Source organism: Chanodichthys erythropterus, chromosome 13 (genome assembly GCF_024489055.1).
Source record: "Chanodichthys erythropterus isolate Z2021 chromosome 13, ASM2448905v1, whole genome shotgun sequence".
NCBI classification, from domain to species: domain Eukaryota; kingdom Metazoa; phylum Chordata; class Actinopteri; order Cypriniformes; family Xenocyprididae; genus Chanodichthys; species Chanodichthys erythropterus.
Genome location: NC_090233.1, coordinates 16,863,547 through 16,875,558, shown reverse-complemented (window position 1 = coordinate 16,875,558; position 12,012 = coordinate 16,863,547). Strand labels below are relative to the sequence as shown.

The window sequence follows — 12,012 nt, the reverse complement described above, 5'->3', positions numbered from 1 at the left end:
ATGATCAGAATCGGCCAGTAGCTGTTTGTTAAAATCAGTATTGTATCGACCAAAAAAATTCCTATCGGTGCATTCCTACACTGTAAAAAATGACCGTGATTTTAACAGTAAAAGACTGTAAAAATGCTGCGGTGAAAAACTGTCAATTGGTTTACAGAAAGTTTCTGTAACTTCTATAACTGTAATAGATCTAACGGTACATTTAATGTAATTTTACAGTAAAATACCATTAAATTCACAGTTTTTGGAAGTGAAAAATAACAATTCATTGTAAAATTTACAGTGAAAAACCATAAATTGACATTCCCACAATTCCCTGCGTGACACTTCACATTTGATATATTTTCGTTGAAATAACTCTGTTTCTTCTTAGTTTTTCTCATTTTTTTCTAATCAGTTATGTACATTAGGGTTTTATGTTACATTTTTAAAATTTCATGCATGTTACCATGATGGTGTTTAGTGTGTGTGTGAATGACACTGTGTGCACCTTCTATATGTTAGTGTTGTCCTTCTCAGCTTGTGGAAAATCTGCTTGTGATGAACTTTGATTCATCATGTGACTCTTATCACCACTGTGTTTGGTGACTTTCAGTGTATTATAAAGGTACAAAACAGATATTAGTACTTCATTAGGTTGGTAAATTAACATTATATCAGTTAATTAAACACTATTTTACCATAAATTTAACAGATTTTTTTTTTACGTTGCTACTGTATTTTTTACAGTAAAGTTCTGGCAACCACAGCTGCTGTTTTTTTACCGTACATTTTACTGGGATTTTTTTACAGTGTAATTATAATATATTATAAAACACCAAATCATAAAACTATGATGGTAACAATGCTTTTAGAAAATGCACCCCAGGTTAAGATGCCCAAACAACAGAGCAATGATTTGATTGTGCCATAGTGTTCACACTTTTTTAGGGCGATAAAACTTTGAATGGCTTATAGATGTCTCTGCATATTAAATCTGAACAGATGAAGAAGTATTTTAACATTATGTATTTTATCAAAGACATTTTTGGCGAAGATTAGAATGATTTCTGAAGGATCATGTGACACTGAAGACTGGAGTAATGGCTGATGATAATTCAGCTTTGCATCTCAGAAATAAATGATATTTAAAGTATATTAAAATAGAAAACCATTATTTTAATTTGTAATAATATTTCACAATATTACTGTTTTTTTCTGTATTTTAGATCAAATAAATGCAGGTTTGATGAGCATAAGAGACTTCTTTCAAAAACATTAAAAATAGTAATGTGTCCAAACTTTTGACCGGTACTGTACTTTTTGGTTTTAATTTCACTTTATTTTCACCAAAAAATGTCTTTGTTTATAATGTTAAAATACTTCTTCTTCTGTTCAGATTTAATATGAAAAGACATCTATGAGCCATTCAAAGTTTAATCACCCTATATAAATGCCTACTATATATGATTTTTAGAAATCATTGACTATTCATAAAATACAGTTTTGAAATTAAAGCCCTTTTGTTTTCTTTTGATATATTACACTCTTGAAAATAAAGCTTTTTATTGGCATCTATGGTTTCATTGAGAACCTTTAACATCCATGAAATGCTTCCATTTCACAAAAGGCTCTTTAGAAAAATCTTCTTTAGATTATTAAAATGATGTTCACACTGAAAAAAGTATTTTAATAAAGAAATGCTCACTGAAAAGTTCTTTGGGGAACCTATAAATTATTCTTCTCTATGGTACCACTGTAACCCCCCCACCCCCACCCCCTTCTGAGTCTTTATTTTTAATATTGTAGATATAAGCCAGCATGTATCAAACCTACTGTAGCTTCATGCCTAGCCCATTGTGTGCAGTGCATCTCCTTCTCCCACATCTGTGGTCAGACTGATGATGATGTCAGCCATCAAGTCTTTACCAGTAATTACACATCAGATGACAACAACTTAAAATTGATGTCCTATGCACGAGCGCTAAGTAGCCATTTTAAAAGTTTGAGACAGGAAGCTGAGTGAAAGGCCGTGTTATGAGGGTGTCAGCATGGGAATTGTCAGGGCAGCTGTACTGTACACACTCTGCAGTAATAGACACACAAAGCCCATTGCCAAAAGCACATTTGGCATCAGTAGCAAATGAGTAATTATTGGGTAATGACCCAGAAGGTGTCCCTTAATTGAATTGTGAAAGTAGGGAGAGTGGTGCCACACTGTAATAAAAGCAGATGGATTATTTCAGGAAATATCTTCTTAAGTGGAAGGGTAAATACTGATGAGCCTGCATTTATTTCTCTGACCTTTACATAGATAACCACTGATTAAAAATTTAGGCTCTAGAGGGAGAAGAGGTTTTTGCTTTTACGTTTTTTTTTTTTTTTTTTTTTTTTTCCTGACCATAATAGACATCTATCCACCACATTCAGTTTTAATTCTAAAATGCATTAGTCACAAAATTGACGTGTGCTGGGAGAAAAAAAAAAAAAACTTTAGGAAAAGCTGTAAGTGGACTATTGTGTGGACTAAGAGGTCTTTTGTTTTGAGATCATTTGATGCAGTGACATTTTTCCCAGTGAAATGTCAAGATCACTCTAATGACTACAATGCCCAAGAGGGGTATGCCTTTTTCTACCTTTTTGCAAAATGATAGGTGAATTATGTAAATGCAGGCGTCAGTTAAAGCCATATTTACTTTTTACAAGCATTTACCTTCTCTTTTAATGCACTTATCTCTCAAAGGAAATTGCCTGCTGTTGCCATCACTTATCTGCATGAATGATGTGGGTCGTGTTTTATTGCCATCACATCTACATGTTTCGGATGTGTTCGGTCTATATTGCTGCTTATCCTTGTACTCTCACCTTAAGTTTTGTAACTGTAACTGGTTGCTGTACAGTTTAAAATGGGTCCCTCTGAATTGAGAAGTGGGGTGGGGTTGGGGGGGGGGGGGGGGGGGCTATTTTTATTATTAATGTTTGGGACCCATTTCTTACCCACTATTCAGCTGTTAAGTGGATATTTTTTTAAAAGGGATGATTCACCCAAAAATGAAAATTCGGTCATCATTTTGTCATCCCATACCTGAATGACTGACTTTCTTCTGTGTAACATAAGGGAGTCAATGGCCACTAAAAATTGCTCCAACATTTTTATTTTGTGCTCAGCAGGCGAAAGTGAGTCATACAGGTTTGGAACGACATGATGGTGAGTAAATTATAACAGAATTTTCAGAATTTTGGGGTGAACTATACCCTTTTAAAACTGTTCAAATGAACATTAAAAAGTTTTGCTATATTACCAGCAATTAATTAATGAGAAGTGAATTAATAATTGCCATAAACAGAAAGGGAAAAATGTCTTAATTGTTTTAGTGACACATCTGATTACAAAAAAACATTGTTAGAAATTGAAGCAATGGGGAAGTATATTGTTTTTGAGTCTCATAATTCGGTTTTAAATAATTTATCATTTAGATTTTAAATATAGCAGATACAAGGTATAATTAATGATATGACTGATAATCAAATTAATCAAAAATAAAATCCTAATTTATGGTATAAAATCAATTTGGCAATATAGCTTTTACTCCATTTTGGCATTTTCAACAGGTTTGTTGCTCTTATAACAAAAAGAAAGAGAGAGAGAGAGAGAGAGAGAGAGGTTGTGCTGCGTGATTGCTACTGGGATCCTTCTCACTATGAACTGTGTCACACCGATTTGCCAAATCCGCTGTTGGTGCATATTGTGGTCTCCACCCACCGGGAGACCTGTCTCTATCTCCCACTGACTCTGTCAGCAGCTGTTTTCAAATGCTGGTCCTTTTTAGATCATTCCATGCTTTATTCCATTATCAATGAGCTTTTAAAATGTACTCAGAAGAATCCTCACTTTATTGATTGTTTATATACTTTAGAGAAAAGATAATGCAGGGCAAATGCCCCTATACAGCACTTCATTCTGCAGTTCATAGACACTTTAGAATAATCAATCTGTATTGAACACTTACAGATCAATCAACAAATAATACAATTACTAAAGCGGAAAGAAACTGCCATCATTAACAGCACATAACTGTGTGCGAGCATTCAGAGCATACTGATTGGATGATCAATGAATCTATTCAGTTATGCTGTATTATGAATAAAAATACCATGGAAAGTTTTGGACCTATACGTTTTCAGTATTAATTAATGAATATCCATTAAGTTAGCCTGATCGGTTTTCATTTGGGATGTGCTGGCTCTGTGAAAAATGTAAAAATTTATTTCACATGGATCTGTCTTAAATGTATTCTCTGTAAAAGATTAAAAGTAGCATATGTATATACATAAAACTAATCTTTAGGTCAAGAAATCCTAATAGACAAAGCAGAGTTTAAGGTTTCTTCTGCTCACCTGGCAATAATTGACTGTAATAATTAATAATAATAATAATAATAATAATAGTAGTAGTAGTAGTAATAAATTACAATTTCTGCCATCTGTCTGTCACCTGTGGAACTCTGTTACCCAGCATGAAATCTGCTCCTCTCTCCCAGGTTATGTTACATTTACTGACAATCTGAAAAATATCTCAGCTATTTTAACGTATAGCCAAATGTATAATGATAACTTTTAAATATCTATTTATTGAAAAATTGGGTATTACATATTCAAATTGTGTCGATTACGATTACATTAACATCTGAGAATTGTACTGGGTAGCGCTTAGTTAATTCCAAATTATTTTTGAACACCGACCGCCTAATTAAGTCATTATAAAATCTGAACGTTACACATTAGTCATACTGCAACATACTGTCAACTTAAACTAAAAGATAAGAATAATATTGGCAGCCCACTCTCTCAAGAAATGCAATAAAATACTTTTTTCCCCCTCTTTCCTTGTCAATTTGTCTATTTTTATAGGACCGTGTAACAGATCTTGTATATTATTCTTTCTAAATAAATTAGTTTTAGTAACAAATGAAATTTTAAGCCATTTCGGTTACCAAAAGACCAGCAGCATTTCTACACCACGGTTCTGGACTCAAAACAGGCATTTAATAATGTCTTTGATAAAACACAAACATTGTACTCTTCGTCCAAGTGTCAATCCAAATTAGCGGCAGCGAGCCAGATGCTTTGGTCCTTTAAATCTCTCCATGGAAATTGCGCACGTGCTCCTGTACTATCAATTGCTGAATAAGAGCTTTGATTTGCACTGTACGAATACAGACGATGAATATGCATAATACTCGTGTGATGTTGCTGTCTGCTCTTGGCCACGGTTTTCTTCCAACATTTGGGTACATTCCCATAAGCACTTGTGTGATGTGACTCGGCTTTTTCGCGTTTTCTGTTTGCTTTCCAGTCCCCCTCTGGTCCCTGTGCTCTATTCACTCCTTAGTCTCAGCTGGTCTAAGTGGGCCAAACCTGAAGAAACCTCTATTTTTGTTTTGTCTTCTCTCTCTTTCAAATAATCAGCCGTGTGCCAAAAGTGTCCCTCTTGTTTTTACGCGTGCCAGTCACCTGCCGTCTGCCTCGCTCCTTCCTTTTCTCAAAGCTTGCTTTTCTCTCTCCAATTCTTTTGACTTTCTGCGGTCCTGGTCCCCAATGAGATTCAGATTGGGTACATATTGAGTCCTCTATTGTCCTTCAAGGGCTGTACTACGCTAATTAAATTTTATCCAGCCATATAAAAACCATTTCTCTCCTCCACGCTCCCAATTCAGCTTTCTAGCCCAAGTCCTCTCTTTTTCCTAGCCCTAAAAATCCAGTGTTCATTGAGTCAAATCAATAGAAAAACATTTGCAAATCTCCATTATTGTAGGATTTTTGTCTCCTTTCTGTTGTGATAAAAGCACCGCGGAACAGCTTGCAGCTTTGTGCAACCGAGACGCGCGGGACAGACGAAGGCCATGAATGCAAAAGGCATTACGCGCTGCTGCAAGTTTCTTTATCACCCTGTTATTGAAATCACAATTATTTCCACGCCATCTTTTGCATGTGATTATTTCATAGAATACTGATTTGCCGTCTGTTAATTATCATTGCATGCCCTACAAGGTCTGTCGCCACTTGATACGCAGCTTTTTACATCAGTCAGTTACGTAAGTTTTTTTGTTTGTTTGTTTGTTTGTTTGTTTGTTTTTCAATGTAAGGAATAGTCGCTTTTTTTCTTCACAACTGAAGCTTAAAATCACTAAGAGGAGACTGTCCCGAATTGGTATATACAAATGCGTGTTGATTATTACAGTCGGAGCCCCCAAACCAATAATCGATACCTGCAAAAGGCAAAAGAAAGTTCAAATCGCCTACCAATGTTATATCAGTCATAATTCTTGAGACGATAATATTGTTTAAAAATTGCTTCACTTATGTGATCAACCTTGTTGAAATTTATCAGTCGATTTCCATCGATCACAAATTAACTCTCTATTTGCTTAAATTTTAAATACTTGTCTCTAAATTTCTGTGTTCATTTTTCTCCGATATTAATTGTAATAGCCCAGTCATGACTGCATCTCTCACCCCATGCAGGTTAAGTTTGCCCTTATTTATGAAACCAATAATAGTGCAATAAAAACAAATCAATCTGTACTTGTGCAAATCCAATTCAGCAAGGAGGGTGAAACCCCTGAAGAAAAAGAAAAGCCAGAAGGGGGGGGGGGGGGGGTTATCCCCCAAAAGCAGCTGTTGAGTCCTAATCTTTTTTCTTGCCCTATCACTCACCTATATTCTCCTCAGCGCTCTCCTCGCATCTCTCTTTGGAAGTTCCCCACTCGCCAGACCCCATCCTTGTCCAGATTTTTCCCCTTGTACTTATCTCAAAGAAAAGAAGAGTGCATGGATGTCAAATTGCCCTCAAAAACACCATGAAAGATTGATTTGCAGCACTTTTCATTCAGCCGGCATTATTTTGAAGAGAGCTGAATAGGAAACCCGCAAGCCGGGGAAGGAATAAAGATGTCCTCCCTGTTGGAAAGGGGGGAAACTGCCCATTTTGTCTCAGTCCATCAACCCTGGAGAAAGAGGGGGAAAGGCAAGAGGCTATTGAAAAAAAAGCTCATATACACCTCACACAATACTAAAAGACTTTAAATTAACATCCATGAATATTAAATTACTTCGGCCTCAAAAAGATTGAATAAAAGATATACTTGACCCAGACGGCTTTGCATATTTTCGTACTCCAAAGCACATCATTAAAAACTATTCAGTTTGTTTATGCGAATGTAATTTCGATATGATTACAGAGTTCTGTACATTTAACATTAATAGAGGAAAAACAGAAACGCAAAGTTTTGTGCTTATGTTGGTTCAACTAAATACATTTCACACAATTGTACGATGTTTTTAATAAATTAATAATGAATTAATATTTATGACTATATGATACTATTTACGCATATACATTTAATATAATTATTGATCTAATGTTGAATGCTGTGGTACAAAATGAAGAAAACACTTGGGCATTTTAATTCAGTTCCACTCAGGAAGAAAATACACCGGGCAAAATATGAAAGACAAAAGCCACTAGTTATTTTTATGCCTGTTCTCATTGTCTTGTTTTACAAGTAAAGTCGCACCTAAATAGACTAATATATGCTAATTTGATATTGTCAGTTTCTCTTGGACAAACGAAATAAATCAGCTAACAGATTTTAACTCTGGTCCTTTACTAGTCGTCATGCTGAGAGTCAAGTTTGCCTTTAGGTTTTCTATGCCAGAAGTGCTCATGTTCATCTCTCAGAAGCAAACAGCTGGAGCGGAGCTCACAGTGCTGAGATGGGGCTTGTTATTTAAGCCAAAACGCGGTTGTTGGATCCTGAACATCAACACACACATCGCTCCCCCTTCTTCCCCCACCCCCTCAGGAGTAGCCACTCAATAAAGAGTGTGGCGTTTTTTTCCTCTGGTTGAACAAGTCTAAAGAACACAAGGGGAGGGTCATTAATAACTAATTACCGTGGGTCAGACCTGACGCATATAAAGCCCACCGGGACCTTGGAAAGACGAAACATATTCTCTCGACACTTAGCAAGAAGAGAGCATATTCACATTTCATTGGTCTCAGACTGATTCATCGATTACATTCGCCTTTTATAACATATACATTCGGTCTAAATTTAACAGCAAGGGGATATTTTCAGGGGTTTTAATCGCAGGGATCATTAGTTAAGGGTTTTGCATTTGGCTCATCATGGGTTCAGTGTTGCCTGCAGATGCTCTGGTTCTGAAGGCTGGATTTAAGCAGCAGTCTCTGGCCCTGTCCGACATCATCACATCAGACATCCTGCACAGTTTCCTGTACGGCCGCTGGAGGAACGTGCTGGGGGAACACCTGTTCGAGGAGAAGACCAACACTGTCAGCCCCAAAACTGCCTTCACCGCCGAGGTCCTGGCGCAGTCATTCTCCGGAGGTGAGTCCGCAAGGTTTCACTTCATTCGTTGATTATGGATTTGTTGGAAAGTTTTGAATACGTATTTTACAGTATAGTCCAATAGTATTTTGTTGTAAAGTGTTTTTTTTTTTTTTTTTTATGTTTTATCTTTATTGTAAACTAGATCGTATGTGAAATCGCTCACTGAAGAGTCAAGGCAAGTTTTATTTATATGCCATATGATACTTCAACGTAAAAAGAAATGTAGGCCTATATTTTACAGCAATACAAAAGACACACTTGCCTAATTTAATGGCTTATGGCTATTAAAAAAATCAACTGAAAACAAACTCAATGCATCACATTTCACAGGTAAAAATACCTGATTTCAGTCTGTTGCATTCCAGGATGCGAAATGGGGGTCTTAAAAGTATTTATTATTTTTACAGTATACGTTTCAAAGTCATTTTCAAAGATTCTAATAACAACAAAAGTTAAGTCATAAAGTCAGATAAAAATGGACGCTTGAGAACAGAAGTCGAGTTCACCTGCCTATCCATAGCAACAGCAGGCTAAATTGCTCATGTTCTGGGACGTAATTGACAATACATAAGTACTGTCATTTGAAATACTTTACTATAAATTATTTACATATTGCAAGGTAATAATTTTAATAATAATTTTATTGTTTGGTTTTTAAAACGTCTATATGAGATTTAAGTGTTCGCTGAAAGTGGGCGACGCAAGACAATTTGGGTTGCGCGAGACGTAATTAAAAAGTTCACTGACAGAAATTCATTCGAATAAAGCCACCCACTTGAAAGTCATTAAATAATTCGCACTTGGTTAGAAGCCGAATATATAGGGGAAATCAATTTTTCTGAATGCAATATCATGAATTCGGGATTTAAGCGTTGCAAAATCGACAGTCACTTACTAGGCTATTAAAATCATGAGGGTAACGTTGTGTTTGACCTGAGAAAGTTGCCAGTGAAGCCAGGACGTTAGACAGAGAAAAGCCCGTCATTCATCAGCTCGGGACAGTCTCCACACCCCCGCTTTGACACTTTTTTCTCTCCTCTCAGGCGCATTTAAAGTTTTCCGTCCCGCTGTTAATATGCCGTGAAAGCTGATTCTACCGCTATTCACACCATGTCAAGCAGCTAATCTCCTTTTCTGCGTTTTGTCAGAAATTCCTGGGCCGTTTAAAGAAGGTTCTCGTTTCTTTCAGCGCACATTTAGTGCTACAAAGTTTCTGAAAGGATAATGAATACGAAATAAGTTGTTTCTTGGCTATGAATATATAGCCTCGTCACATTTAAAGCGTAGAAAATTGCTGAATTCTTAGACGTAAATACGTGTTTGACATTTATTTGAGTCTTGCCTGAGAGCCGCATTTTAAGGCTTAATGATTGCGCATTCCTTTATATTAGCCTATAGCTTATGATAGTTTTACAATACAAACGATTTAAAAAAAAAAACATGGATACAGGTTGCGTCATTGCAATTCTTTTTTTATATATATATTGTATTTGTTTCCTGTTTTTTATTAGTTATTTAATCTAAATGTTCCAAATTAACTTAGTACTTTATTTGCCGCTTTCTATCTTCAGAGGTCCAGAAACTCTCCAGCTTAGTGCTGCCAAGTGAAGTCATCATTGCTCAGAGCTCGATCCCTGGAGAAGGACTTGGCATCTTCTCCAAAACCTGGATAAAAGCTGGCACCGAGATGGGACCCTTCACAGGCAGGGTCATTTCACCCGAGCATGTGGATCTCTTCAAGAACAACAATCTCATGTGGGAGGTAGGCTGCGTTCAACAGGTGCCGCATGCATGGGCTCGTTTTTTTGGATTTTATCCTAATATCATCCCAAGTCAGAGACTGATGGCAAGCGTTTTCGTTGTTCTCAGGTTTTCAATGAGGATGGCACGGTGCGCTATTTCATCGATGCCAGTCAAGAGGATCATCGCAGCTGGATGACTTACATCAAATGTGCGCGCAATGAGCAAGAACAGAACCTGGAGGTTGTGCAGATCGGAAGCAGCATATTTTACAAAGCAGTAGAGGTTCGTTTTATACCGTTTTAGTTTTGATAATTTTATATTGATATTATTTTATATTTATAATTTTCGGTAACACTTTATTTTACAGTGCCGTAGTTACACCTTACTACATGTACTTACTATGATAACAACAGTAAATGATGCATAATTACAAGTAACTAACCTTAAACCAAACCCAAACATTAATTTAAAACATTAACAAGGTTCAAACATAAACTCAAACCCAAACTGTAACCCAAACTGTAAATAGTAAGTACATGTAGTTAATTAATAGTACTCAGTACTTATTTGAGTAATTACATTGTAACTATGGCGCTGTAAAATAAAGTGTAACCTAATTTTCAAACGACAATGTACTTACACTGTGCAATAGTTTTCCATTATTATGTTACGTAACATTTTAGTTTCCACCCATTTAACTAAAATTACATTTTTATAATTTCTACATGATTTTTTAGAATTTCAACTAGATTTTCTTGAGTAATTAAACTCTTTGATTTTAGTTCATAATTGAATGTTTGAACAGTATATGCTGTGTGTGTGTGTGTGTGTATATATATATATATATATATATACTAATAGGTACTTATTTGTTCATTTAAATAAATATATCTCTTTTTTTTCAATAACAGACAATACCTCCAGACCAAGAACTGCTTGTGTGGTATGGGAATTCCCACAACACTTTCCTGGGTATCCCGGGAGTCCCTGGCACAGAGGATGAACAGCAGAAGAAGACTAAAAATGGTGAGTTATTTAGTCGCTTCAGGGCTTTGGGTGAGTTTCAGGCTAAGAAAGGTTGATCTTTATCACAGCTCTACAATAGCTTTAGTTAAAACTCCATTAGCATCTGTTTTAAGTACCTGACCTTTTAGCTTCTGTCCTCTGATCAAGCTTCTGTCCTTTCCCCACAGATGATTTCCACCTGTGCGACACCTCCTCTACTGCCTCTCTCTCTACCGCCAGCCGCATGCGCTGTGTCATCTGCCACCGCGGCTTCAACTCCCGCAGTAACCTGCGCTCCCACATGCGCATACACACTCTGGACAAGCCCTTCGTCTGCCGTTTCTGCAACCGCCGCTTCAGCCAGTCATCCACTCTCCGTAACCATGTGCGCCTCCACACGGGAGAGCGCCCCTACAAGTGCCATGTCTGCCAGAGCGCTTATTCCCAGTTAGCAGGGCTGCGGGCACACCAGAAGAGCGCCAGGCACCGGCCAGCCAGCACAGGGTCTGTAGTGGGCTTGCAGGCCCACTCGCCCCCGCCTCCACCACCTCAGCTGGCACAGGTTCCTCACCCGGCCTCCTTAGTGCATCACATACCTACTATGGTGCTATGAGATAGCATGAAGCATCTCAGTTGTTTGCAATCTCACAGGCTGTTCTTCAGTGCACAAGTATGTCTATGCCAATCCGGCCCTGAGTACTATCACCTTTAGTGGATGCTTCGTAGTTCCTTAAAGGTGAAGACGTGGTCAGATATGATGAACAACACCTGCAGAACTCAGTCATGACAGCACTGAAGTGAAAACAATGGCCATGGAAGGGCTGTTTTATATGTTCATGTTGAATTCTTAGCATTGCCAGAACTACGCACA

The 12,012-nt window shown here is 37.1% G+C and overlaps 1 protein-coding gene across 1 annotated transcript; it reads left to right on the top strand.

Moving 5' to 3' along the window:
• Positions 1 to 8,170: 8,170 nt before the first annotated feature.
• Positions 8,171 to 11,754, top strand: prdm12b (PR domain containing 12b). The gene is made up of 5 exons (XM_067408281.1): positions 8,171 to 8,390; positions 9,965 to 10,155; positions 10,263 to 10,418; positions 11,048 to 11,162; positions 11,330 to 11,754. The coding sequence occupies exons 1-5, from the start codon at positions 8,171 to 8,173 to the stop codon at positions 11,752 to 11,754; spliced, it is 1,107 nt and encodes a 368-aa protein (XP_067264382.1).
• The last annotated feature ends 258 nt before the right edge of the window (positions 11,755 to 12,012 follow it).